The 24,620-nt window shown below is 39.0% G+C and overlaps 1 protein-coding gene across 4 annotated transcripts in view; it reads right to left on the reverse strand.

Annotated features, from left to right (window-relative positions):
- The window catches only part of setd5 (SET domain containing 5), a 101,985-nt gene that overhangs the window by 25,365 nt on the left and 52,000 nt on the right, over nucleotides 1–24,620 (reverse strand). For 2 of the 4 annotated variants that reach the window (XM_057845022.1, XM_057845019.1), the window contains exons 4-16: nucleotides 20,451–20,713; nucleotides 16,994–17,052; nucleotides 16,703–16,890; nucleotides 16,590–16,628; nucleotides 16,226–16,510; nucleotides 12,522–12,670; nucleotides 7,737–7,854; nucleotides 7,537–7,646; nucleotides 6,572–6,809; nucleotides 6,388–6,468; nucleotides 4,532–4,678; nucleotides 4,079–4,453; nucleotides 292–552 (exon numbers count right to left, since the gene is read on the reverse strand). In XM_057845022.1, coding sequence (XP_057701005.1) covers nucleotides 292–552; nucleotides 4,079–4,453; nucleotides 4,532–4,678; nucleotides 6,388–6,468; nucleotides 6,572–6,809; nucleotides 7,537–7,646; nucleotides 7,737–7,854; nucleotides 12,522–12,670; nucleotides 16,226–16,510; nucleotides 16,590–16,628; nucleotides 16,703–16,890; nucleotides 16,994–17,052; nucleotides 20,451–20,713 — 2,313 coding nt within the window. The remainder of the gene's footprint in view (nucleotides 1–291; nucleotides 553–4,078; nucleotides 4,454–4,531; nucleotides 4,679–6,387; nucleotides 6,469–6,571; nucleotides 6,810–7,536; nucleotides 7,647–7,736; nucleotides 7,855–12,521; nucleotides 12,671–16,225; nucleotides 16,511–16,589; nucleotides 16,629–16,702; nucleotides 16,891–16,993; nucleotides 17,053–20,450; nucleotides 20,714–24,620) is intronic. The other 2 variants (XM_057845021.1, XM_057845020.1) reach the window with 2 other exon arrangements.

A 24,620-nucleotide genomic window follows, 5' to 3' on the forward strand; every position in this document is an offset into this window, starting at 1 on the left:
CAAACGGCAACTCCATCGTTCTTGCAAAGGTAGGCTATGTGTGTTTACTATTTTCATTGCCATGAACCTGAACAGATGACAAATAAACAGAGCAGAGTGGACTCGCTACGGCTGGTAGTTTCTTCAATTTATTCAAAGTAAGTAACGCACCGCTTTTGACCGTCAGTAACGGTAACGGCGGAAAAAATTACTTAGATTACCCCGTTACTGAAAAAAAAATAACGCCGTTACGTTATTCCCAACACTGATGCTATTCAATATTTCAAAATCCTCTGCAACTCTTGAATGTACCTTTTTAAAGCAGCCATATGTGCCGTCCATCTGAAGTGGACGTGGCCGGCGTCTCTCAGGATTAAAAGGAGAGCCAAAGCGAACATAGTGTCTGGGTGTCGTGCAGATAACAGATGAGTGTGAAAGGCCTGGCAACATGTTGAGGGTGGTGGCCAGCACCGTTGGATCGGTGGTTATCCGCAGTGGCCGCTCAACCGGCAGCTCTTGTTGAAACTTCTCTGCTCCTGGCATCTTTTCATTCAGCCACTCGGAAACTAGGTACTGAAAGAAGAGACTTGTATTAATGCTTTAGAATGAATGCATATGCTACATACAATATAAGTGCAGGTACAGTACATTTGATCAGGACAAAGGGCTTGAAAAAGAACACACACAAAAAAAACTGATCCAAATGGAGCATCCACTGACTAGTTGCTGCAAGAAGTAGGTGCAATGTAGAAATTCATTACAGTGTGCCAAACAATATTTGACTGCTATGTGGCAGAGCACGGTATCTTGAAAAGTCCGCTTCCTTTGACATGAGAAATTTCGCAAAACCTTTCGGATGGACATTCTGTAAAATATCTATCTGACGAGGACGGACTGTTACTGTGGTCAATCTTTAATTAAATATTTATGAATGAATGAATATAAGCAGCACTGGTCGCCCATCCTGAGATGTCAGTCGAATAAGTAGCAGAAGAAGTTGAAGGCAGAATACCAAAAAGAAGCAAGAAAAGTAGGGGAAAAAAATAGTTTAAAACAATTGTTGTTGTTTTTTTATATGAAGCTGGAAGATGCTAGGGTCAGGTCCTGGGGTATTGTTTTTTTATTCTTAAAGTGTTAATGAATGAATGTGCTCATTTAGCAGTCATATTTTTTTCATGTTTGGTACCTTAAATGGTGGTTAAATAAATGGTAATACCATCCAGGATGCATTAATGTTTTATGAACACTGTCATTGACATGAGCATCTATTAGCGTCGTTAGAATGAGGGGAAGCGAAGAAAAGTAGGCTAGCAAACTTGTGTGCTCTGCTAGCATTAGTAATTAGCACAAGACCTAAGATTAGTGCAGGAACAATTAGTCGATTAACTCAAGTAATTCGATTAGAAAAAAACTGAATTAAATTTTGCTGCTTCGAGGATTTGTTCAATTACAGTGAGGCTGTAATGGTTTGTTTTGAACGTGTTGCATTTAGTTTTATTGGCTTGCGTGGATACACTGCCCTCTGGTGGCAACAGTGAATAAGCCATAACTCGTCTAACGTCTGATTCCAGCTGCTTCTAACATAAAGTATGTTTTTGTTTGAAACTAAATAACGAATGCATAAACAAGCATTAGCTTAAAGTATATTAAGCAGTTTTTTGTCGGAATAGGTATTTAAACGATTTGTTAGGAGCTTTGTATAAAAAAAAAAGTTAGCATTTTATAGCATTTAAACTAGCCATTGTTGTTTTCGTCAGCAATGACGATAAAGAAAATGTTAAGTCGAGGAACAATTTTTTTTCAAGACGATGACGAGCTAAAATCGTGGCTTGGGGAGACTAGAACATCACGAAACGAATGCCGGTATTCGTCTGATGAGGCATCAACAAGACAAAAATGCAACATAGTTTCTGTCAATTGTTAGCAATGCGTGACATTTTCATATTGTACGTGTGGTACGTCAGATTGCATCGCAGCAGTGTTTGGGTCGTGTCACTCGTGAGAGATGTGCTGCGCCTCTCGCTCACTCTCCTTACCAGAGTTTAGGATGTGTCTAAAGCTAGGCTGCGCTCCATCTTGCTTGTTTGGAGACATGGCAAGATTTGTTTTCTTATCTGGGCAAGACAGAATATGCAATGTTTCTTTAGGCTTTAAAGGTCTGTGCTGGGTGATCCTCAGACTGTAAATGTAACTCCTAGCGTAGTATTCGCAGTCGCATTAGATTCAGAATGGCGAGTGTTCAATTAAAACACTGGCCAGTCTAAAGCAGAACCACTTGGCTTTTCTGGTATGTAAGTCTCGAGGAGACCCAGTTGGCGAAATGGCATTTAGCTGATAGCTCACTTCAGCTGTTTTGTTTGGTAAATGAGCAATTACTGGGAGAGATGTTGATTGCTTGCAATTTCTGGCTAGACTAAGAATAGGAAAAAAAAAAAAATCTTCCCCATATTTAAATGCTCGGTAAACTTTTTTTTTTTTTTTTTAATATATACAGTTTGTGGCTTCCAGGTGGGTTTAATTGAAAATTATGTACTGCTTTTCTTCCACAGTGTGTATTGTCGTCACCAAGTTGGCATTGTCCTTGAAGACGCTACAATTTGTTGAAATTGTTGGAAACCTTTATTTACTTTTGACTTTTGAATTTTACAGACGAAAACCTTTGAGTAACTGTCGACTAAAACTAGACGAAATTTGTATGAGATTTCATCAGCTAAAACTAGACGAAGACGAACACATTTTGAAATGACTATAATATGACTAAAACTAATAAGAATTTTAATCCAAAAAAGACTAAAACAAAAAATAAAGGGGCTGCCAAAAACAACACTTAAGCTAGCGGAATATAGCTACGCAAGTTAGTCAATTGTTCTTTGAGGCTAAGCTCAGGTATCTTAATTTATTTTTAAATGCATTTATTGCTCTTGTGGAATGAAGGAGCAATTCTGCATCGTTTGAAGAAACCCCAGAAATTTTATTTTGTATTTGCATTTAAATCTCTTTTCAAGGTGTAATCTTAGCAAGTCAAAATAAATATTATTACAAGCATTGTTTGTTTTACATATCCTAAAATGGATTCTGCGACGCAGTAAATGTTCGTAATTAGATTACTCCATTATTTAAATTAACTGATCGGTAGCTTCATCGGTTACTTAAATAATCGATAGCTGCAGCCCTAGCTAAGATAATGTACCAATGTGGTATAATTGCACTGACTGTGGACTTGAATGATAAGATAATTATTAAATGGTTATTAAATATTTGCTTTTACCAATGAAGGCTCATAAAGTATTGACTGCTATAATAGTATGTTCCATGATTGATTCCAGTAAAGAGACATTTTTGTGATGGATAACTATAGACATGTTTAGCTCTTGATAGAACTGCCTTATCATTCTGACCGGTTTAAACCGGCCCAGGTCCACAGGTCAACTTCAAGGACAAGCCACAGACATTGAGAAACTAAACTGTCTGGGACATTTAAGAAATCATATTGTTGCATTTTATTTACTTGCCAAATGCTATTGCTTTATGAAACATATTTGATGGAATAATTATTAAGATGTTTATTATATAATTGCTCTAATCAATAGCTGCACGCAAAGAAGAAATGCTTTTGCTTAGAGCTGCGCGCAATGAAGAAATGCTTTTGCTCATTGTGCTCACAAAGAACGAATATTTTTCTTGAAGAAGCCTTGAAGAATATTGCCTTCCCAAGTGCAGAGACAACAACAGAGACAGTTTTGCTTTGCTGGAATGTGCTGACACACATCCCACCTGTAGGCATACACATAGTCAAACAAATTCATAGAGATGTCGCCCGCTTTGCTCCCCATCCTTTTAAGGTTGACACCTCTCTTGTTGCTAGGGCCATCCCAAACAAAAAGACAGGTGATGGAGGAGTTTTTTAGAACGATTGTGGAAGCTGTATAGTTTCCACTCATTCTCCTTGCAAGGTTTTCAACTAAATTGAGTGCCTTCTCTTCTTATTTTGGGTAATATTATAAATGTCTACCTAAGGATTCGTATTTGAACTTGACATATGGTCCCGAGTACACCCTTCCCTGTGCCGGGCGGTAACTATACTGTGTTGAAGTCTAACCTTCTTGGTCTTGGGGTAACGCAAGTTGCCTCTGTTCATGCAGTTAAGATTTTGTCCATCTCCATCTAAGAGATGACCCGTCGCCGGTGCACTCTCCACCTGGCCCAGCACCGAACCGTACAGGCCATGAGAACCCTCCTCGTCAAGACCGGCACTTTGCTCGGCTAAGGGAGCTGCAGCTGCCGTCGCAGCAGCAGCCGCAGCGGCTTGCTGGGCGAGCGCTTGACGCTGCCGCCTGGCACGTTGGGATGAGTTGGAGCGGTACCGGGACATTCGGCTCTTGGGACGAGGCTTTGAAGAGCGCGCAGGTTTGGGAGGGGCAACCGGGGCAGGCAGACTTGGTAATGAGGTCTTTTCTTCAATAGCCAATGTATCCTATGAAAAGTAAAAACAGGTTTGAATAAGGAGTATGCAGTACAAAAAACTGTATATGCTTTTAATACCATTACTGACCGTGGAATAGGAAGTACGCCGTGTGCTAACGCCTACCCCTGTGTTATGAGATATGGGAACAGTCCTTGTCCCCTCTTCTGTTTCTAAACCGTCCTCGTTTACATCTGATCCTGCCTTTCTTCGCCTCTTTTCCAGATTGTTCAGTGACTGAAATCAAAGTCAAGAAGTCAAGCTCAAGGAAATGAACAATTGAACAATATTTTAAAATGAAAATACAGTGCCTTGCAAAAGTATTCGGCCCCCTTGAACCTTGCAACCTTTCGCCACATTTCAGGCTTCAAACATAAAGATATAAAATTTTAATTTTTTGTCAAGAATCAACAACAAGTGGGACACAATCGTGAAGTGGAACAAAATTTATTGGATAATTTAAACTTTTTTAACAAAAAACTGAAAAGTGGGGCATGCAATATTATTCGGCCCCCTTGCGTTAATACTTTGTAGCGCCACCTTTTGCTCCAATTACAGGTGCAGGTCGCTTGGGGTATGTTTCTATCAGTTTTGCACATCGAGAGACTGACATTCTTGCCCATTCTTCCTTGCAAAACAGCTCGAGCTAAGTGAGGTTGGATGGAGAGTGTTTGTGAACAGCAGTCTTCAGCTCTTTCCACAGATTCTCGATTGGATTCAGGTCTGGACTTTGACTTGGCCATTCTAACACCTGGATACGTTTATTTTTGAACCATTCCATTGTAGATTTGGCTTTATGTTTTGGATCATTGTCCTGTTGGAAGATAAATCTCCGTCCCAGTCTCAGGTCTTGTGCAGATACCAACAGGTTTTCTTCCAGAATGTTCCTGTATTTGGCTGCATCCATTTTCCCGTCAATTTTAACCATCTTCCCTGTCCCTGCTGAAGAAAAGCAGGCCCAAACCATGATGCTGCCACCACCATGTTTGACAGTGGGGATGGTGTGTTCAGTGTGATGAGCTGTGTTGCTTTTACGCCAAACATATCGTTTTGCATTGTGGCCAAAAAGTTCAATTTTGGTTTCATCTGACCAGAGCACCTTCTTCCACATGTTTGGTGTGTCTCCCAGGTGGCTTGTGGCAAACTTTAAACGAGACTTTTTATGGATATCTTTGAGAAATGGCTTTCTTCTTGCCACTCTTCCATAAAGGCCAGATTTGTGCAGTGTACGACTGATTGTTGTCCTATGGACAGACTCTCCCACCTCAGCTGTAGATCTCTGCAGTTCATCCAGAGTGATCATGGGCCTCTTGGCTGCATCTCTGATCAGTTTTCTCCTTGTTTGAGAAGAAAGTTTGGAAGGATGGCCGGGTCTTGGTAGATTTGCAGTGGTCTGATGCTCCTTCCATTTCAATATGATGGCTTGCACAGTGCTCCTTGAGATGTTTAAAGCTTGGGAAATCTTTTTGTATCCAAATCCGGCTTTAAACTTCTCCACAACAGTATCTCGGACCTGCCTGGTGTGTTCCTTGGTTTTCATAATGCTCTCTGCACTTTAAACAGAACCCTGAGACTATCACAGAGCAGGTGCATTTATACGGAGACTTGATTACACACAGGTGGATTCCATTTATCATCATCGGTCATTTAGGACAACATTGGATCATTCAGAGATCCTCACTAAACTTCTGGAGTGAGTTTGCTGCACTGAAAGTAAAGGGGCCGAATAATATTGCACGCCCCACTTTTCAGTTTTTTATTTGTTAAAAAAGTTTAAATTATCCAATAAATGTTGTTCCACTTCACGATTGTGTCCCACTTGTTGTTGATTCTTGACAAAAAAATTAAATTTCATATCTTTATGTTTGAAGCCTGAAATGTGGCGAAAGGTTGCAAGAATCAAGGGGGCCGAATACTTTTGCAAGGCACTGTAAATGACATCATACTTTTTTATTGGACATGACAATTCCATTATCATCCACCTCCCCTTCCTCAGTTTCTTCCAGCTTCAACTCATCCAGAGGCCCCTAATTTTTAAAGAGATAAACCGATAAGGTGGATGCTTTATTGTTTAACCTTCATGTTCACCATATGAAACGGACAAAATATATACATATATCAGCCACATACCTCTGCATCACTGTGTCCTTGCAGCTCTTTGACCTCTAGGGGCTGCTTAACCTGTTTGCCATCTGTACAAACTTCTAGCTCTTTTCTGCGGGCCTTTCTCTGCCGTGTCTCAGCACCAACCAAAGAGGGCGGTGGAATTGAGGGGGAGTTCGGCAAGCTTTCCCTGGGGCTCATGTTGTGTTTTTGTACAGGGCAATTCTGGTTTCCCTTATGGCACGCGCAGTCCACTTTGTAATTACTGAATGATTGTTGTGAGAACAGAAGGGTAGTATTACTTGGAGCAAATACCAAGATAAAGTAGTAAATAACAGTGACAAGGCTAGCATCTGTGTGCCAGAATGTTCCCCAGCTAAATGCAAAAAAGACAGGTGATCATTTTCCCCGTTATTGTCATTAACGTTTGGGTGGTTTTAGTTAAAGCAGACACTGTTTTTTTCATCTGTGTGATTTTGACAAAGATCAGATCACATTTGATGGTGATTTTATGCAGAAATGTGAGAAATTCCAAAAGCTTCAGATACTTTTTCATACCACTGTACTTCATGTTTTAGTAGACTGGATTATTGCAATAGTGTTTTTTCAGGTTGTAACAAAAAAAATCAATCAGACTGGTGTGGCTTATCCAGAATGCTGCTGCCAGAGTATGACAAATGCAAGGAAACTGGATCATATTTCACGGTCATGAAATCACGACACTGTCTAATTTGTATTTCCTATTTTAGTTCATTTTGTTTTTAATCTTGCTGGTTTTAATGTGACTTTTACGTTTCCATCTAGTTTTTTTTTTTTTTTTAACTCCCCCAACTGGCCGTTTTTTCAGTGTGGTGGAAAGCACTTTGAATAATCTTGTGTTGAATTTTGCCCCCCAAAAATTACTATTCATGAAATAAGTTGTATGAGATATGTTAGAAAAAGAAAACGATTTTGGGTGGAAATAAAGTCTATGTAGAAGACGCAATACTGACCAGCTGTTGAACTCGTAATCAAATCCAATTGTGACCTCGGCATCCTTTGTAATTTGACTGCTTGCATATATACACAGATGTATCATACCCTCAGCAATCATATGTCGCACCTGAAAGAGGAATAGATAGATGACTCAGCAAAACACAAACAAGGACAAAAAATGGCAACCTATAAGGTTATAAATCAATTATTAACTAACCTCGGCGTTGGGTGTGCAGGACCTTCTAATGAAGCGCGCATCATTTCCAAAGGTCCTTGCATCCACACAAATCTCTATTTCATTAAACTTGGAGTAAAACAATACAAAAGGGTAGGGCCTAAAGAAAAATAAAGAAAATTGCACTTCATCACATCATGCAAAAATACATCTTGATGTTTCCTATTACCAGTTACGCTATGCATCCACCCAAAGGAATTGCATTTATAATCCCTGCCTTTTTAACCAGTTCAGCCATTTATTAATTTTTCAAAAGAAAAAGTAGTCCTATTTTTGTAAGAAATGCTAAGCAGGGAATAAAATGACAAGAGTGCTTTGGTTCAATTGTAATCCTTATTGCTGCGTTTAAAACTGGGCTTTCCAAGCGCGAGGATAGAATCCACGCGACGGTATCCAATCTTTTTAGGCTTTACTAATAACATGTTAGAACATTAAGTTTTTCCAAACATGTAAAAAAAATGGTGACAAGGTCCACTCTTCCCGCCTCAACATGGCTATTGGCGTATTAAGATCTGTGGACGTTCACCTCTCACTTTATGGACGATTTTAAGAAAGGCATGACAGGGAGACAGGATAAATTTTCATTTCACCTAGTGTTTTTTTTTTTTTTTTCCGAAATTATGTTTCAACAATGTCACTAACAATGGAAATTCATGTTGACTAACTTGTTGACAAACATTCGCTAATAATAATAATAATGCATTTTATTTATAACGCACTTTACATTTGAAAAACAAATCTCAAAGTGCACATTGCCAAAAAAGAAAAATAATAATAAATAAAATAAATAAAAAGACTAAGAATAAAAGAGTAAAAGCAAAATAGACACAAGCACAGATAAAATCAGATACCAATAAGATAAAAGTAAGACAGTCAAATAAAATTAGCTAGAAGAAGCTTTTTTAAAAAGGTGAGTTTTTAGTCATTTTTAAATGCATCCACCGTCTGCGGGGCTCTGAGGGGGTCTGGGAGGGCGTTCCACAGACAGGGAGGCTGCAAAGGCCCTGTCACCCATAGTCTTGAGCCGAGTCCTGGGCGGGAGTAGACGGTGCTGTTGGCCTGACCGGGTTCTGGCTGAAGTATGTGATGTGAGGAGTTCGGTGAGGTAGGTGGGGGCTACACCGTGTAGACAGTGATGGGTGTGAAGGAGGATTTTGAATTCAATACGGAGGTGGACAGGGAGCCAGTGTAGGGCGTGAAGGATGGGGGTGATGTGCTCATGTTTACGCACCCTCATCGCTAGGGTCGCACAAAATATTAAATGTTGATGTCATATATGGGGGCTCCAAAGTATTGTTTCGTGGGAATCGATATATTTATATATGTTCATACATTGACATATAAAAAGTCATACAGTGATGGTTTGATTTATTTATTAACGTATTTTATGAGACGTGTTTTGCAATGCAAATTGCCATAAAAATAGATTTGCCCCTTTTTTTGTTTTTATTTTACTGTTTTGCATGGATTTACCAGTTTAATGTTTAAGATCTACAAAAAAAAACAGACAAAGATAACACAAACAAAATGACGTTTTTCAACTTGAATATTATTTACAGAAGGGAAAAAATGGATTCAAAGCTATCTGATGGGGTGTGGAACTCACAAGGGAAAATGGCGACAAAGACAGGAACTGGTCATGCGACGGAAGTATTGTACTAAACCAGAGCTGATGCACCTGAATAGATTTCAATAATGCTTTATTTATATCCTGTACGCTGAATGCGGAACATTTTAAACTAGGAAGAGGCAACCTCCAGATGTTTTTTCTTAAGTGTTTAGCACCCAAGGATATTAGTGGACGTGATGAAAGAACGAAGAGGCCAGGTACTTAAATGAATAAGGGACAGTATGACGCCATAATGTGATCAATTTAAAGAAACTACTGTTTGCAGAGCGATTTCAAATGGTAAATGCGATCGTAACCAACTAAAAAAACTCCAATTCAACCAGGGCACACTCATTTCCAGTATTGTGCATGAACGATCGTTCATGAACACATTCATATTATGGACGAACGTGGACTGAACGCATCATATTTTTGTCTCATGAACGTTACTGTGAACGCACTAATTCTAGCGATTGTGAGCGGCGTTCATAACCTTGTTCATTGTTAAATACTGGTGTTGTGCAGCAGAGAACATACGCGACTACTGTGGTATATGTGATGTCCACTCGTTTTATGTACAGTATGTAGCACAATTAGCAAATCTCACTAGATGTCATATAACAGAACAGTGATTTCCCCTATTCCCAAAGTCTCATCCGCTGTGTGAATCCAGGGTGATCATGGGACACGTAGTCCATATACCACATTCATGGGTTCAGAATTAGAGCCTTTCCGGCAAAACTACAGATAAAGCCATCGGGTAAAAACATTACACAAAACAAAACAAAAAAATTGCGGAAAACTATCCAACCTGGCAACTCAAGCTGCCTGAGGTTGTGTTTTAGCAAATATGGCAGTTTTTGCTCTCGACGGTTTTACAGCCGCAAATAACCATTCTTTTACATTCAGTTGGACTTTATTTAGCATCTCTGGATAATATTTAAACAAGGTGATTCATAAACATACTCCTGCAACATGAATATGGCATAAATAAATGCTCAACGGCAGGGCCGCGCAGAGACCGATGGCGGGGCAGGTGCTAACAGATCAAAAGGGGCACATGAACAAAAAATTAATACACCTTACAACAACATATCTTCCAGTTTAACCAGCATTACAGTATAATTGGCTATGACTGTGACAGACTTTAAATGGGAGGGGGGGAACAGTGAATAGAAATCAACACTGTAATCAACACTTTCTGACTGTGACTCAGCCAGTCTTTGCTTCTTTTCTTCCTTCAACCTCTATATCAAAAACTTCCTTGCTCAACTTGTTCATCTGAGAACAAGCCACATCAGATGTTCACTGAGCCACCATGAGCACAGTTTTTTCCCCCAAAACTATTATTTCATTATTAGGGAACTTAAAGATGTGTACCTTTCTAGATAACGTTGTGAAGAGGACAGACAAATATGGTTGCTAGAGAGTAGCGACACACGGGTCGAAAAAGCCTTGGGGTGGGGGGTGATTCATTATCAAAGTAGAAAACAACAGTATATAAGAGAAAATTAAATATTATTATTTATAAAAAAAATCACCACAATGAACCGGGTGTAAGAATTTTCACTACAGTATTTAGTCGATCATGGTTTAATAGGGTAACACTGTTTGTTTTCAACCACCAGATGTCCTCAGACTCCTCACCACACACCCAGGTCACAGAGGATCTGCGTGCATGGGGAGGGGGGTGCAGTTATGTGCCGGCATAGCGGCACACAGTGTTTTTTTTGTTTTTTTTTTGTTTTTTTAAAGTGTTTTCGGTGTTCAAGTACTCGGTGGCGTGCCTGCACAGTTGACCAGCACACAAATACGCACAAAAAACAACAAAAAAAAGCCCAGTCAAAAGGGCACTTTGGGCATGTAGGGGCAAAGGGGCAGGTGCTCAAGGACCCTCCGCCCTCTGCACGTGCCTGTTTAACAGCAACGCGGTGTGAGAGAACTTTCCTTCGTGTGTGTCCATAATCAAACCTAGATATATAATTCCTGTATAGATAGAACATTTTTGGTGTTTACTTTGGAATCGCTGCATTCGCAGCCGTTTGTAGCGTTACGCACATGTGCAGAACCGCAAAGTTGCAATTTCTGATGGGGTACAAAATCTGACAGAACACTGGCCCAGTACCAACTTTTAAGTGAGTTTTATGAACAGGTAAGCACCGACACAGATTTGAAGAAAGAAGATGAATCTGACACAGTTTCAGTGTTTAAGTGAATGAAATAATAGCTGTCTGTGGTTCTAATATCGACTCTGTCATTAATAGCTTGCAGCAATTATTAGGGAGAAGAAAGAACTACAAAAGTTTGGGGGGGAAAATGGGGAAAACCCCCCCACAAAAGCTCATTGCTTTGAACCATGAACTTCAGTTCCAATTATTGAATTATGAACTATGATTTGAACGGTTCATTCTAAAATTGGTGAACTGCAATTTGAACTATATGTACGCACTTGGCTTGCTGCTTCAGGACCTCTACATCTTACTGTGATGCGTGAATCATGAATTTGGCCTTTACCAGAAAATCTTCATTATGTCCATGACAAGCAGCAGCTTTGAATGTATAAATTACAAGTAGTTTTCGGTGTTACCATACAGATTTGCTTTGCCAGCTCGTCATTTAGTATTGGTCATCTTGAGCCACTTTCAGTGGATGGTAAATCATGTTCATTCATCTTCCGTACCGCTTCAATCTCATGAAGCTCACGGGGGTGGCGCATCGTATTCCAGCTGACTATGAGCAGTAGAGGGGAAACGCCCTGAAGCGGTTGCCAGCCAATTGTAGGGCACAATGACAAAAACAACCATTCAAGCTCACATTCATACCTAGGGGACAATTTGGTGTGTTCAGTCAACCACGCATGCATGTTTTTGGATGTGCGAGGAAACCGGAGTACCAACACAAGCACTGGAAAAATGTGCAAACTCCACACGGGAAGACCAGAGCCAGGATCAAACCTTACTTCAAACCTTATAACTGTGAGGCATTGTGCTGCTAACCAGTCATCATCGTGAACGTATACTGCTATAAAATCTGAACACAATTATATCAGTGTTTCATTTCCATTGTATTGTTTATTTAAAATTCTGAAGTTATTCAGTGGTTGTGATAGGTGTACTCAGTGCTCACTTTAGTGTAGTTGTGTCCATTTACATACTTACTTTTTAAAAAAGTGCCCATTGACCTCAAACTGCTGCTTTAGCATGACCTTCCCTCGATACTCAATGATGAGGATGTCAGGGTCAAGAGTCTTAGCGGCACGAAGTATCTTCCTGTGTTTCTGAACACGTGTTACACGTCCTAATTGCAGCTAAAAAAAAAAAAAAGAGAGAGAAAGAACAAAGTTTCAAATGAAGCACTATAGGTTAAATTTTAGGAGTACAAGGGCTTCGGTGAGTCATTCTCTGGGGTTCGCAGGACTTGGGTCCCCAGAATGAACCCTTTCATTATTGAAAGGGCACTAATACAAAATGGTGTACGCTCGAGATGGGCATTGTCCGTCACGGAATTGCACCAATATTCAATTCAGTGGGAATCCTTTTTAGCCTTTCATTTCGTCAAATGATCGGGGTTATCAATAGCAAATGCATTTGACACAGAAAAATTAGTAACCTCGTGAACATTGCTGACGAAATTATAACGTTATGACACAGTGCACAATGCAGTTCATGTATTGCTTTTAACGAGAACTTAACCCCCACCAACATGGCTGCCCCATAGGCAAGTCGCTTATCTAACCTGCTGGCATATACTAGTAAAGTCTATTCCTATTTGTTGTGCGAACAGCGAAAGACAAACAAGCTTGAAATCATCTATGCTACTTCCTGGCAGGTTACTAACACACCACTTACAAATAGGAGCAGCAATGTACCTTACTGCAGGATGTTAAAAACAAAAAGAACACACTGTTGTGAAAATGATATGAGATTGGCATTTGCCAAGATGAAAGCTCTTTGTTGGTTTTGTTATCTTAACAGTGATTTGGTTTTGGCTGCTTGTAAAACATATAGATCAGAGGTCGACAATATCAATGGCCTGGTGGCCCGGACGTAAAAATAATGCATCGATTTAAAAACTAAAAAAAAAAAAAAATTTCACATTACAGTAATTTTCGCACTATAAGGCGCATTTGACTATAAGCCGCAACCCACCAAATTTGCCACGAAAACAGCATTTGTTCATACATGCAGTAAGCCGCACAGGACTAGAGGCCGCAGCTGTCCTTACTGTATCGTGGGATATTTAAACCAAAAGATATCAACTGGTAACAGTTTGTTTGACAGCAGCATTATACGACTGTCATAAAACCTACTGAACCACCATGAAGCTTTGAACCAATTAGCTGCAAAGCTTCATTGCTTCAAGAAGCTTAATTTGGCCATCACTGCTCCCTTGGGGGAGACAGTCAACCTCTGCTGCCACCTGCTGTTAACACTGTTGTTGTCCAACATGCCTCCTAGCATGCATTGCAGCGCTACAGATATAAATAACAATCCAAATGAATGTTCTGTGCTAATTATCCCTTTAGTTACTGTTCCAGTTGTTTCATTAATTGCAAGTTATGGGAATTTGTAACACTTTATTTGACAGTGGCACCATAAGACTGTCATTAGACAATCATAATTATGACAGACTGTCATAAGCATTAATGAATGCTTATAACAGATGTCATTTATTGTTACCCGGCACTTAATGACATCAGTCATAAGCATTCAGTAATGCCCATGATTCTGTCATGTCATAATTATGATGGTCTTATGACGGTCTTACAACACGGCTGTCAAATACAGTGTCACCTATTAACCCAAATGAATCAACAAACAGGCACCGCACTGGACTATAAGGAGCACGTTTCAAATTGAAGGAAAAAAGTACCGGCTGATAGTCCGAAAATTACGGTAATTACCAGTGTTTCCGTGTTTTAATTATGTTACGCTATCCTGATCAAAGACAACAACCTTTGTTACTGTTCTAGGGGCCTTATTTTTCCATCACTGAGTGATGAAACTACTTAACTTTACTTTACTTTACAGAGTTATGTTTACAAGTTATTGAGAGGCCTTTTGGTTATTGATAGGCTTGCTGTCCTATAAATCTACTGTTGCACAACATGTTTTATCTGCTGACAAAGCACAATACCTGTTGGGTTTATGTTTTAGTTCAGTGCTTAATGTTCAATGGTACACATCGTCAATGATATTTACTGATTAATTGTGATTGACTCAAATTATATTAATTTGAAAAATTAATATGGGCACTTTATTTGGAGTCAAAACTGTTCTTGTCTTTGTTTTGTTCATTATAATAATGTTCATGTCATCATGAAAATTCTGGTTAGGTCAAAGGCAAATCTATGCTGAATCCACCACTAGTATTTTTGACCTACAGGTGTTCAAAAACCCAGGTGAATATACACTGAAAAATTTTATGTACATTATCGGTTATTGTATCGGTATCGGCCTTAAGGAGCAGGAAGTTATTGATATCGGCTGCAAAAAATGGATATCGTGCACCCCTAATTGTACTTCGACATATTTACATAATTCAGGGATTTAAGCATTTATTCACAAGAATTTTCAACGGGAAAAGCTCTTTGTCTGTGATTCCACTCGGGCAGCTTTGACGGCCTCGCCGACAATCCAGGCCCCCTATTTATCCGCCCAGCACCCCGTGTCCCGTCAATACATTATGAAGTCTATGCCTATGGTACGAACACACAGTGATAATTCATCTGTGTGACTACGAAGAAAATAATACCATCATAACAATGGTCCGGCTTGAAAATCGTTAGCCAGAATTGCCTTAGTCATCTCTTTGACTTCTAAATTGTTGCCACGACAACAGAGCCGGAGAGGGGCGGGGGGGGGGGGGGCGGGGGGGGGGGGGGGGGGGGTAGTTCCAGAGGGTGGTAAGGGGAAGACAGGAAAACTTTGCACAGGCACGAGGCTCTCCTGTGGACCCGAGGGTTTACAAATGCTGGCTATACTGGAGTGATTATGGAGTGATTATGTATGCTATTATGGAATTGGCATGAGACTATTTGCACTAGATTCTTGTTTTTTGCACCGTTTTGCTGTACCTTTCATTAAATCTACCTTAAAAAAAATGTTATTCATGTTATTCAAGCCAATTGTTCTTTTTCATGATGATTGAGATCAATAACTGACGCCGGGGCAAGTGGTTTTGATAGTGGGGCCAGTGAACAACAAAAGCCACTCCCCCGTGTCCAATTTCAATCAAGATAACGTTACAATTTGAGGAAAAGTGTGTGAACCCCTTGAAGTTTATTATATTTTGCATATGTCATGTATTCTGATCATCGAAATCACAAGAAACAACACTCCATTTAAACTAATGGCGGACAAAAATGAGCATTTCACATTCGTTGTGGGAAAAAAAGCACTCAAACATTCACAGGACAGGGTGGAAAAAGTTAACCTTTAGGATCAGGATTCTTCTCGAACTAATCAATTCAGAACCAACCTGAAGTCCAATCAATGGGGACAGTCACCCACTCTAAAGGTTAGGGGGGGTCTTAGATCGTGGGGTGTAATTGTTGATTGCACTGATTACTACTAGAACGCATTTATGGATATTCATTTCTAAAATTTACGATTCTTTTACATTTTAATGCCTGTTTGTCTGCGAAGCCGCTCGGGATCCTTAGCTGATTTAGGGCAACTTGACTAGGTAACGGATGGATGGATTAATACAGTATTTTAAGGCGGCTGCTTATTCTAGTGTTTTACATTATCAGACCACATTTTAACACCAATGTATGCAGACATTTTAAAAATTCAAAATGGTTCACATACTTTGCTCTTCCACATTAAATATTGTTTATGAAAACAATTCTTGGGCCAACCTGCATCTGAGATCCGAGCACAGTGTTGTTACAGGCCAGCTCGGTGAGATTGATGGTGTCCATGGCGTCAAGTGATGTCTGTGCGGTGGATGGAAGGCTCATGGGTTCACTTTCTGTGTTTCCAACAGTTGTGCTAGCAGTGCGGTGAAGCTGTAGCAGCGTTTGGATGTCTGCACTGTACTGGTTGGCAGAGGCCTCCTCATATTGGTCCGTCCACTGTCGGATTCTCTTCTCCCATCCCTCTTCTGTGTTCTCATCTAGCACACTGGCCTCCGTTGTCGAGTTCTTCGCAAAGGAAAAGATGCATGACTAACAGTGGCGCAAACACGAAACTCGCTTCATTAATATTATACGTCACTCATACCTTCATCCTCATAGACTTCCGAGAACCCTCTCGAAAAGCCTAATAGAAATTAATGTCAATGGCAATTTCTCAAAAGAAATTTGGCATATACAAACAATACACGTTTTGCATACTTTAACTTTCTTGCCCTTTGGTGTTCCTCCAGCTTTTTCTGTGCTTTTTTTCCTCTTTTTCGATTTGCTTCTTTTGACTCTGTTGACTGTGAGTTTGATGCTGGTGGGTGTATGCTGGGTGGCAGTGTAAGAGACCGTGGAAGGTGACACTTCTTCATCACCACTCTCTGTCCCGCTGCTCTCTCCAGCTATCCGCAAAGCACAAGTACAATGTTTGGATGTTATCTCAGTAACACATACAGAAACTAAATTAAAGCAGATGAAAAAAATAAACAACAGCTTAACAAATACCTGATATATTTTCATTTTTCCTGTGCTGGCCATCGGTTCCTTTCCTGCCATCAGATCCTCTGTGAAAAGAGGACAACCAAGCAATGTTAAGATTGCTGTAAGATTTACTTGTAAAATTAGGTAGGTGAGGCTTATAGTCAGGTGTGCCATATAGTCAAAGAATTACAGTAGATTAAATTGGTTTATAATGGATATATGGGAAATGTAATGACTCAAAAACACAAACATTAAATGGTTTCAGACTTATATTTCCACTAAAAGGTTGTACATATAGTGCTGTATTTTCTGCACTCTAAGGCGCACCAAAAAGCCTTCAATTATCTCAAAAGCCAATAGTGCGCCTTATATAATGGTTAATCATGGCATGACAGTCCCTTTAGCGCAGCTCCATCTAATGGATGCATAATGCAACCCCAACCACCACCACTACTACTACTGTGCCTTATGATGTGGTGCGCCCTATCATAGACTTCATAATGTATTGATGGGTCAGATCGGTCATGCACTGCGCCTCGCATTCAAGCAGGGGGCCACCCAAATCAAGAGGAGTAATTCAGTAATTCACACGCACCCAGCGATCTAACGCCGGATTTCTGTAGAAAAAGTACGAAAGCTGTACCGCATACAAACAGGAATGATTGTCTCAGGAGTGATTTGTTCGAGGATTTAAGGTAATTATTACATTACATGCGTGCATTTTGAAACGTAGAAAAAAATCAATGGGAGAAATATTTTATATTTATATTTTATAATATATTTACGTAAAATAAATGCTGACTGCACGGTTTTTTTTTTGTTTTTTTTTGCTTTTAACCAAGAATCGAGACTGTTTTACGTCCATATCTATAAAGAATACAGGGATTTAAGCATTTATTCACAAGAATTGTCACCGGAAAAGCTCTATTTACATCAGGCAGCTGCTAGCTACATTCACTAACAGACTAGCATTGTACTTCGACATATTTACGTAAAATAAATGCTCACTGCATGTTTTTTTTTTTTTTTTTTACTTTTAACCAAGAATTAATACTGTTTTACGTCCATATCTACAAAGAATTTGGGGATTTAAGCATTTATTCACAAAAAGTTTCAACGAAAAATACTCTGTCTGTGATTCCACTCGGTCAGCTTTCACGGACTCGCCAACAATCATTGGCAGATCACATACAAACCCTGCGAATATAAACCCATGGAACAATAGACTAAATGTTGACGAGTACCACTTGATACTTCGTTTTAAAGGACTTTTAGTGATTGCTTTTGGCGAAGCGGCAGGTAAAATGCATTCTTTTGGGTTTAAATCTTAAGACCGTCAGTATCGAGCCTTCAACTGTAACTTGACTCAGGTACAAACACACACAACATTCATCTTGAAACATGATGAAGGTCCGATTCAGTTTGGAGAAAAACTTTTGGTTAAGGTTAATCTGTCTCCACAATCAATAAGCATTTTTGCAAGTTTCAATTTCAACCCTGCTTTAAAAAGTTTTAACCCTCTTTAAATGAGTGCTTTGCAACTATTTGGGGTCTGTGCACTTTGTCCATGAAGTTTTTCCCATGAGCTGGAGTGATACCTTCATTCCTCATTAAGGTAGATTTGTCGAGTTGTAATAAGGTCTTCCTTCAGCATTCTCAAAATATTTTCAACACTTTGTCTACAAGTAACACATCCATGGCAAAGTACACTGATGGTTTTTCCTTCAGAACTTTTCGAAATTGGCCAGAGGTCGGTAGAGTACCCAAAAAATGTTACTGAAGTATGAGTAGCGTTACTTCAAAATATTATTAGTCAAGTAAAAGTGGACAATGAAAAAAAAATCTAGAACAAATAAAAAAGTATTTGGTGAAAAAAAGTAATGACTAGTAATAGTAACTGCTTACAATGTCTGATTTTTTTTTTTTAAACCATGCTGTTTTTTTCTCTCAAAACAACGTCATCTATATGAACGAGTGCTGCAACAATTAATCGATTAACTCAAGTAATTTGATTGGAAAAAAGCTTCGAATGGAATTTTGGTGCTTTGAGGATTTGTTTAATTAGAGTGACGTTGACATGGTTGATTTTGAAAGTATTGCATTTAGTTTTATTGACTTCGATGGATACACTGCACTCTAGTTGCAACACTGAATATGCCATAACTCGTCTAACATGGCTGAATCCAGCTGCTCCTTGTTAAGACCAACATAAGGTATGTTGTTGTTTTTGAGCTAATATGTTTGTTTTTGCATTCTTTATTTAGTTTAGAAGTATATTTAGCAGTTTTTTGGATGAAAATGTGTTTGAACAATTTTTTAAGAGCTTTGTGAAGCTTTGTAAAAAATTTTTTTTAAAAAGTTAGCATTTTATAGCGCGTAAGCTAGCGGACTTTTGCTATGCAAGTTAGCCAATTGTTCTTAGAGCCTCTTTTTTTTAATTCCATTTGAGGCTAAGCGCAAATATTCTAATTTAGTTTTAATTCATTTATTGCTTTTATGAAATGAAGTGCAATTCTGCATAGTTCGAAGAAACATTCAAGACTTTTATTTTGTATTCGCATTTAATGCTATTTTGAAAGGACAATCTCAGCAAGCCAAAATGGTGCTATTTCAGGCATTAACACTTGTTTTTTTGCATTAAAAAAAGAATAATTCTGCAACGCATTAAATGTTCGTAATCCAATTGTGATAGGTGTTCAAACTAGCAAATCAAAAGATTAATCGATTACCTAAGTAATCGATAGCTGCAGCCCTAATATGAACTGTTATTATTATACTGTACTATAACCTATTACATGACCATCTAAGGCCAAAAAAATAGACTTGAAAAATCTACTGAAATGAAACATCAACCGTCTAAACAGCATGAGTTCCCTCTAGTGGAGAAAACTTATTACCTACCATGAAATTAAAACTAGTATATCTCTGATCTATTGGAGAGAAGATGAAAGCCGCGCCTTTCAGTAATGTTGACGGCAGCGCTTAATGGGAAATAACTTATTTTTCATGGTGCTTTAAAGATCCTATGTGATTAAACAAGCTCGCGTGATTATAGTACTTCCTCTTGCAAAAATGTGAGTGGTCATGTGACTGTATTGTTACGTCTGATGATGAAGTCATGTTATTATTGTGGTGCCGTCTCATTCGTAAAAATGGTAAAGCCGCCGTGTGCATCTCTGGCAAAAATAAAGTGAAATCCAATATGTGGAATAAAGAGGAAAAATATAATGACTTGTGTAGCGCAGTAAATAAAAATCAATCCTGCGACGAGGTAAAACTACTCTTAGAAGTACATTTTTCTTCAAAGGTTACTGAAGTAAATGCGACTGAGTAAATTTAACCATAACTACCCACCTCTGGAAATGGTTCTTACAATATTCATCAATGCTGTTAAGATAATCAATTAATTATAACACAAAAGCAGTGTGGATTCAAACAAAAGGTGCTCCTGTACAAACAGGGCATGTCTTGGACAGCTTACCTGCAGTTGTCACATTTAATGAGTAAGCCGTCTGGCATCAGCGTGCAGTGACACCAGCTGGCTATAGCCCCATCCTCTCCCGAGGAGCTATCGCTGTCTGCCGAGTTGTCGTCTGTTGTTTGAATATAGCGGGAACTGCGTACCACGCCATTAAGATCCATTCGAGGGATGATGGTTTGAGAGAGCGGGGAAGCGGGTGGGGTAGGAGGGGGGGGTGCACCATAGTTGTGATCCTGACAACACACAACGGAAGACTGTTGCTTCTTCAAACAACGGGTGTTCAGGCAAAAAAGGGAAACGGAAAATGGAGACGAATGAAAATGAGGGTAAAAAAACAGGTAAATGAAACAGTACAGCCGTTAATAACAGAAATAGATATAGAAGATTTAGGTTGATCAAATAGCATACAAATGCCTTCACACATCAGGGTTGTGCTTCATCAAATTGCACATTATATCATTGATCATGTCAACGACTCATACGTTCTTCTGCAGGAAAGATGCCCCAAAAAACTTAAGATTTCAGATGTATCCCAGAATTGTGTAGTGCTGCAAGGATTAATCGATTACCTCGAGGAATTCGATGAGGAAAAAAGCTTTGAATCAAATGTTGCTGCTTCGAGGATTCATTTAATTAGAGTGGCATTGTAATGGTTTGTTTTCAAAGGGTTTACATGTGATGTTATTCATTTGTGTGGATACATTGCCCTCTAGTGGCAACAGTGAATACGACAACTCATTTAACATGGTTAAACCCAGGTACTCCCTGTTAAGATCAACATAAAAGGTAAGTTTTTTTTTTTAGCTAATATGATTGTTTATGCATTCGTAATTTATGAGTATATTTAGCAATTTTTCGTGGAAATAGATTTGTTAAGACCTTTGTAAAGAAAAAAAATCGCATTTCATAGCTTTTAAGCAAGCGGACTTTTGCGATGCAAGGTAGCCAATTGTTCTCATGTTGTACTCATTTATTCATTTTCCAAGCCGCTTATCCTCAAAAGGGTCACAGAGGTGCTGGAGCCAATTACAGCTATGTTGTACTTAGATCCTCATTTATTTATTTATTCATATCGTTTGAGGCTATGCTCAGGTATTTCAATGCATTTTTAGATGCATTTATTGCTCTTGCGAAATGAAAGTGCAATTCTGCATAATTTGAAGACACACTCCGGAATTTTATTTTTTATTGGCATTGAATGCTCTTTTCAGAATGTAATCTTAGCAAGCCAAATAAATATCGCAAGCATAAACACTTGTTTGTTTTACATATCCAAAAATGTATTCTACAGCGCATTAAATGTTTGTAATCCGATTACTCGATTATTCGAACAAACTAATTGATAGATTAATCGATGACCGAAATAATCGATAGCTGCAGCCCTACATTTCAACTGTATCATTGTTTTCCAAAGCAGAAACAGATGCTTGCAATATCTTATTTTGATTACACGGACACCTTATAGTCAAGTGCGGCTTATATGTGTATTCATTCTTAAATCTGGTGACATTCGGGTGTTACCGATTATAGTCAGGTGCACTCTTGTGCGTCATGTGCGTAAATGCATTTTTCTAACTCTCTTCTAAGGACGCTAACTTTAGCTAGCTTTTATGATTTACTCAATTCTATTTTTCAAATGCTTAAAAACTTGTTATACACGAACTGGAAAACTAAACTGAAAATTGTAATCATATTAGCTCAACAGTTGGATTAAACAAAAAAATATAGATCTTACCCAAAGCAGGGTTTCGTAAATGTAAAGTTGAATGTGAAACAATACATACATATAAATTGTGTGATCACAAGCTTTGTGTCATGATTATCAAACCCCTGGTGTGTGAAGACCTTAATTTGGTTTCCTGCTATCTGATTGTAAAATTGCATTTGCAATTTAAATCTACTGTATATCATTATAAAATAATACAGTATCCCACTAAAGTGAGTAAACGACTCAGATTTTTGGAAGTGCACAGGATGTTCGTGCTTTTCATTGGACAACACCCTCTTAAATGACACTTTGCTGCAGTGAAAAAGTATTGCTGTTTGACGTACTAGTGGACCAAACTTTTGTTCAGTTAAAAGCTATTAGTTTTTATTCGTATGCGACTCAGAAGCCGAATCCAGGGAAATAAAAGTATTAATGTAGGCATAAATCAATTTGAAAAGGTGTGGGTATATTTAGGGCTGACCACTGTATGCGTCCATTGGTCTTCAATTCAAGCACATAGTGATAAGCAAAACTTTGGACACCCCAAATATGCCCTTCCCACAGTACAAATGAGTTTCAGATTTAAAAAAATATATATATACTGGTATATATAATAAGTATTACTTTGATATAAACACTCCTCATTTCAGGGGCACACAACTAACATAACAACATAACCTGGAGTAAAATGTTACAATATTTTGTTTAGAATCCTTTGCAAGCAATACTTGTCTGAGGTCATGCATAAACACTGCGAATGAACTGTAGTCAATCCCAAGCGCAACTGAATTGTGGCATTATTTGATTTGCAAATTAACCAGATATTTCAGCTTATCCCACGCGAGGTTGATCAGGCAAAATGGCCCTCGCCAGTGTGGCGAGTGTGAGAAATATTCACAGGGCCACATTATGTATATGTTTCAAGCACATTTTAGGGCAGGTCACAGTGCATTCCCGTTGGCATTAAATGCACCGTACTGAAATTTAATACAAAGAATTTACCGTCAATGTATGATCATTCAAGGCCTTAATTATCTAGATTTTAACTGAAGACATTTTAAGACATTTTATGGACCCACATGAACCCTGTGGAACCATCTCAAAAAATGCTCTATTTACAAATATTACACAATGGTCTTCTACCATCATTGGTTTGTAAAGAGTAGTAGTCTAACACAGCGAACATGTTTTCCAAGTAGCTTGATTTACAGCAGTTGAAAAGCACGACACTGCTGAAAACGGACATGAATACTGGATCGGATCCAAACGTGTGACCAAATCCAATACTGCCAGATCAATACTCCAAAAATAACCGTAAAGGGCGCTGATAGCAACACTGAGTATCGGATCAGGACAGCACTGCAAGGTTAGTCATACAATAATCATAGCATCACTACGACAAATTACTATTATACAGTATGTGGACATACACTGCTGGCCAAAAGTATTGGCACCCCAGTTTCTCCCAGAAAATGATTGCAGTTACAAATGTTTTTGTAGAAATATCTTCATTTATTTTGCTTGCAACGACAAAAAAAGAGAGAATGAAAAAAAATTAATCATTATCATTTTACATATAACTCCAAAAATGGGCCAGACAAAAGTATTGGGACCCTCAGCCTAATACTTGGTAGCACAACCTTTATACAAAATAACTGCGAACAACCGCTTCCGGTATCCATCAGTGAGTTTCTTACAATGCTCTGCTGGAATTTTAGACCATTCTTCTTTGGCGAACTACTCCAGGTCTCTGAGAATTGAAGGGTCCCTTCTCCATGCTGCCATTTTCAGATCTCCCCACAGGTGTTCTATGGAACTCGGGTCTGGACTAATTGCTGGCCACGATAGAAGTCTCCACTGCTTTCTCTCAAACCATTTTCTAGTGCTTTTTTAAGTGTGTTTTGGGTCATTATCCTGCTGGAAGACTCATGACCTCTGAGGGAGACCCAGCTTTCTACCACTGGGCCCTACATTATTCTGCAAATTTGTTGGTAGTCTTCAGACTTCATAATTCCATGCACACGGTCAAGAACTCCAGTGCCAGAGGCAGCAAAGCAACCCCAAAACAGCAGGGTGTTTGACTGTGGGGAGGGACAGTGTTCTTTTCTTTGAATGCCTTGTTTTTTTTCCTGTGAACTCTATGTTAATGCCTTTACCCAAAAAGCTATACTTTTGTCTCATCTGACCAGAGAACATTTTTCCAAACGTTTTTGGCTTTCTCAGATAAGTTTTAGCAAATTCCAGTCTGGCTTTTTTATGTCTCTGGGTCAGAAGTGGGGTATTCCTGGGTATCCTACCATAGAGTCCCTTTTCATTTAGACGCCTACGGATAATACGGATTGACACTGTTATACCCTTAGACTGCGGGACAGTTTGTCAAGGTTCTTTATACACCATCCGCACTATCTTTCGCCGAAATCTCTCATCAATTTTTCTTTTACATTCACATCTACGTAGGTTAC

This window comes from Corythoichthys intestinalis, chromosome 9, assembly GCF_030265065.1.
Source record: "Corythoichthys intestinalis isolate RoL2023-P3 chromosome 9, ASM3026506v1, whole genome shotgun sequence".
NCBI classification, from domain to species: Eukaryota; Metazoa; Chordata; class Actinopteri; order Syngnathiformes; family Syngnathidae; genus Corythoichthys; species Corythoichthys intestinalis.